Genomic DNA, 5229 nt, shown 5'->3' on the forward strand with positions numbered 1-5229 from the left:
CTCCATACAGTGTCACGATTAAACGTGCAAGGCACTTGACCAGTGCCAACAACTGTATTGTTTTAATTTTAGTGCTGTTATGTCACTTTCAGACTCTATTCAGTATTATTGTAAAAAGAGTTGTTATGCAATTTATTTCAAAATCATTACTGTGTTGTCTGGAAGCCAAAAAGCTTCTCCTACAGTAAGAGAAGCTAATCACTGTGTGGGTCTTCTTACCAATTTGTTGGTCAAAAATCTGAAAAATTAGCAACAAACTCATGGAAATATTTTGTCTGATATTAATCAATAGACAGAAAGAGTCAAACATCCCTCACAAAATGTAAAATGGTAGTCCTAACGTGGTACACACGTATGGATAGCCTTGACTTTAGCCATGACAGCATCCTTCTGCATGCCATGACTATCCTAAGTTCAGAACATGCTTTTGCTTTTTGCAAGCTTGGATGCTAAGGTTGTATCTTAGTGGAAAGGAGTTGATCCCTCTGAATATGGAATACTCAACAGGTACAACTAAGTATCTTTTGTTGCAGGGGTGAAAACAGCTCTTCTTTTAGTGACAGCATGGGCGTCACGCCATTATTAAAGACATGGGCGATAATGTGATGGAAAGAAACAGTATTCATTTTTAGAAGAAATGTACCCCATCCACCTTTCAACCATACAGTTGCAGTCACAGCCAGCCAGCAAATAATGAACAGAATGCTCTTTTCAGCATGCCTGGCATTGTACAAACCCAAAGGTGCAAGGCTTGTCACAAACAAATCAGTTGGTATAGCCAGAAAGTCTAGACGTGATGGCAACCTAAAGGTTCTAGCTGCCCCAAAGATACACTTTGATGCAAAAAAGAGTTAAACAAAGACACAAGAACCAAGTCTCAAACGCACAACTTGCTGTAGAAAATGCTCCAGATAGAGACACTCCTCTGTCTCTTTGGGAACGGTAGCAATATTCGTTAAGAAAGAAGATAATTGTGTGGTTTAGGGTACCTAGGAGATCTGGACTTAGCTCTTTGCAATTTCTGTCCCGGGTTTATCACAAAAAAGTCTCCCACGCTCTAGCTGTAAAACAGGGTTAATAGTGCTTCCTTTCTGCTTCTTGTCACCTACAGGCAGAATTGAGGACAACAGGATCCCAACTAGATTCTCTCTAAATGACATCAAAACACAATTCATAAATATGAAAAAAGTGTAAATAAATGACTTGTGTGCAAAGCATTTCTAAACATAGTCTAAATAAGGGCAGAATAATTATACCATAGGGCTGCAAAGGGTTTTCATCACATCAGGGCCCAATTTTCTGTAAGAAAATTTTCTCTTGGGAGAGTCTATTCCAGTCTGACAGAAAGGGGAGGGGAGACATACTTCTTTAAAAAGAGGTTTACACCAACGCATTATTTGTGTAAACTTTAATCTCCTTACAGTAGAAACATACACAGTACAAGCCAAAAGTAGTATAACAATTTTACAGCAAAGCTTACCAGTAAAATGCAAAACTATTTGTATCAAATTCTTAAAAAACTGTGCACTTTCTCAAACTTAACTTTGTTCAGCACATCGTTTTGATTTATATATAATAAGGCATTAATTCTATAAGAATCATTTACTATATTCCAAAATCGCATGACCTAGGTGTAACACTCTATAGCCTGATACCATTTTTGTTTCTTTCGATATTTACAGATTTAATCTACCTGCATTGACATGTAGCATACAAGCAGTAAGAACAAATACAAGCTCTGCCAATACTAGTTTCACATTGAAAAAGTTACATAAAAAAAGCTCAATTGTGCATTGCAATAGCTTGGTTCTGCTGCAGCCATGACTGTAGTTTAAGAATAATTTCCCTTTTCGGCATGCTTCCTCACTTCCAGTAGTATTTTCATCTTTCAAAACACAGAACTGAATCTGCTCTGAACCTGCAGGAGCTGGAAGTGGACCCCATTTCTACCAGCTACGCAAAATTTGTTTTCCTCCTCCCCCTCCCCAGAACAACACAGTTCTTAAATTTCTTTGAAAATTAAATCTTCTATAAATGGCATAATTTAATTCATTCTAGCTACTATGTACAGAAATGGCTCAGGCAATTAAGTTAGTCCACCTTGTCATTAGTCAACAGGAAGTATAATTACTGTAGCTGTAAAGGAGGTATCTAGTGTTCCAGAATAAGTGAGTTTAATTATGGTGAGAGCTTCCTCAATTCTATTTACATGACAACTTCAGGCTCAATGTTAAATAGCAAGTCATCATTTCCTCTTCGAACTTCAAGTAGTAGAGGTGATTCATTCATCACAGCCTCTTGCAGGTCACTGGAAGTCACCAAAGGACGCCCATTGACTTTAACAATAATATCTCCATCTTGGATCCCTCCTCTGCAAAGACAAGAAGAAAAAGGCAGTAAGTATGCATTCTATGCAGAGAAAAAGTACAAAGACTATTCACCACCTCTTTGGCTGATGTGATAAATTTTTACTTGTTTTAGTTTCCATTGAAGGGAAATTCCACCCTTCTGACTGCAACAGAATAATCGGTAGTACTCGCTAAATGCAAAATCAGGCTCGCATTATTTCATTGAGGATTTTCTTCTAAAACAGCAAAAACACACCGACAGTAAAAGTAGTCTAGCTTTCTCTTTGTCTTCCACAAAACTACCGCAAAGGAGAAATAGAAAAGAATTTAGCCATGACTGATTCACTCCACTCCACCCGTTTGCAAACATGCTTTTATCTCTCCAGTATGTGTTTTAAGCATTGGAAATTAAACCACTCTCAAAAGTTCATGACAAGCAAAGTGTTCCGACTGAACTACAGGTAAATTATTTCTCTCTTGCTGTTCAAATGTAATCCAGAACAGCTGCTTTTATTGCCTTTGCATTTTCTTAATAATTTCTAAAGTAATATTTAGAAGTGTTGTCTTTATTTTCCAACTGTTCTGTAAAATAGTCTCTTCCTCTAAGATAAAGCATTGTCTCAGATAATAGTTCTGACAATGTCTTATGTGAATGCTATCCTGTTTCCTATTTAAACTCAATCCAAGTTTCTATTTATCAATATTTAACATACTTTTCAGAAACAAAATTTGGTTCATTGTATTTGGGGTGTTATTTAAATTTGCACTGTTAGTGTTTCATAATGTCATTTAAAAAGTTCTGATATTGAAATATTTCACTTTTGTAGATGTGAGTAGAATCTTAGCACAAAGATTTTTAACTTTTTTTTTAACCTAAAGACACAATTTTTAATTGTTTCAATACAAATCAAGACTGGTACGAGGAAGTACTTGAATATAAATAGAAATATTACCTACTAGTATCTATTTGGAGATTTATTTACGGTGAGGAAAATAATGTGCTCTACATACCTATGAGAAGGTGAGTTTGGAACAACTTCATGTACATAAATTCCACTTCTGACATCAGGAAAATCAGCATTACTGTGCTTCAGTTCTTCCACCAAGCTAAAAGAAATTATATAGCATTTGATTCCACTACGAAAGCAGTAGCATTCAAAAATTCTTATTTATTTATTCTCAATTTTTTTGTGACCAAAAATGAATGACTTAACAGTTAATTGTTTGCCCCTTGTTCTTGTGATAAGAATGTAGGGGATTTGAATTTGGATTAAAACACGTAGCATAGATTTTAAAAGAGCCAAAACTATTTACCTGTGCAAAACATGCTATATTATTTCATGGTCTCGTACATCTCCTGCAAGAACCTGACTTTTGCTATTTGTAGCAGTAGCACAGAGGGCACTGTAGAAGAGTACAGGGACAGTACCCCAGAGAACACAGGGACAACAGCACTCTCTGTCCCAGGTGCTGTACAGGGACAAAAGATATTCCTGCCCCAAAGAATTAATGCTGTTGATGGGGCAGAAATTTGCTAGCGATTTTGCTTCTTTCTTTTTGCAAGTCATTCTTAATTTGTCTTTATCTAGAACAATACAACTTTTGAGAACTTCAGTCATCAGATAGATCAGAACTGTGAGAGTTTTCCAAGGAAACTTCCTCAAGTTTTCTTGAGGAATTGTTTGTGCATCCCTTTCTGAAGAAAGAAGACAGGAACCAGCTGCAAAATAGAGACTTTAAAAACATCCTCTCATTTCTGAGGAGATGACATCACTTCAGGTCTGTGTACAGTGTGGGTTAAAAGCCATTTCTAGAAAGAAAGGGTTTTAAACTAATGATGGATTACTCTGCTGTCCGCCATGAAAACCTGGGATCCCTCAGATGGAAAGCAAGCCAAAATGGCCGCACACAGCTTCACTTCATTTGATTTTGTACTTAGGAAGCTAATAATTAAACGACTAAGGCAAACACACCAAGGGAAGTAGTCTTTTCCTGAAAACAGGCCTGGAGACATCTTACACTGCTTTACTAGATGCCACAAAAGCAGTAAAATCTCACATCATGTTCACTTCACAATTACGTAGAGAAACATTCTGAGTTTCTCTCCATAGGTGGTGGCCCGGTGATGTTAATGCCATTACACTGATTTGTTCCAGCTGAGGATCTGACCCTTTCGGGAGGATTGCAAGAGTGTAACTCAATAAACAAAGATGGCTTTACTACAACCCCAGCTGGAATTCGTCTTGTTTAATTTTGTAGTCTACTGCCACATTGGAAACGTGCCTACTGCTGGGAACTAACACAAGCATAAGAGCCCTCATTTGTTATCCCAGAATATATCCGGGTAATGGCAAGACACAAAGCAATTTGAGAGAGAAAAGACAGTAAAGAACTGGAGGAGGGTGTCCATCTTCTGGCTTTGTTAACATGGAGGCATGAAGCTTTAGTTCTGCATTTCAGCAACTACTTTCTTTCCAGTTAATGGTTAGACACCAAATCTCACATCATATGGCCTCCACTGGCACTGATAAAACTACCGCCAAACCCTCAGGCAGCTAATCTGTCACTGGCACTCACGGTCACCTGAAAGCAAAAGCTTGTTTAAATGTCACCTAAAACCTGGTGTAACTCCAGACATCCTCGCCAAGAACCAAAATCAGTGTTCAGGCTCTTCCTTATTTCCCTCAGCTAGCAACAGGGCAGCTACCATTATCAGTATTTAGAGCATGACTGACAGTGATTTTCCAGGTCTCAGAACACATATTTCACCAATATCATTAAAATATTTGCAGACTTCCTACAAGCTAACGCACAATTCTGGATTCTCTGGAGATTTGTAATAAAAGCTGAATGAAGTTCTGAACCGATATTAACCACAACG

General features: G+C 37.5%; 1 protein-coding gene across 1 annotated transcript in view; it reads right to left on the reverse strand.

Annotated features, from left to right (window-relative positions):
- Window positions 1-1368: 1368 nt before the first annotated feature.
- HTRA3 (HtrA serine peptidase 3) overlaps window positions 1369-5229 on the reverse strand; it is a 26737-nt gene continuing 22876 nt past the window's right edge. Inside the window, exons 8-9 of the mRNA XM_009328824.1 lie at window positions 3360-3455; window positions 1369-2371 (exon numbers count right to left, since the gene is read on the reverse strand). Of these exons, the coding sequence (XP_009327099.1) occupies window positions 2206-2371; window positions 3360-3455 (262 nt within the window). The 3' untranslated portion in view covers window positions 1369-2205. The remainder of the gene's footprint in view (window positions 2372-3359; window positions 3456-5229) is intronic.

The sequence above is a fragment of the Pygoscelis adeliae genome, unplaced genomic scaffold, assembly GCF_000699105.1.
Source record: "Pygoscelis adeliae isolate BGI_AS28 unplaced genomic scaffold, ASM69910v1 Scaffold66, whole genome shotgun sequence".
NCBI lineage: Eukaryota > Metazoa > Chordata > Aves > Sphenisciformes > Spheniscidae > Pygoscelis > Pygoscelis adeliae.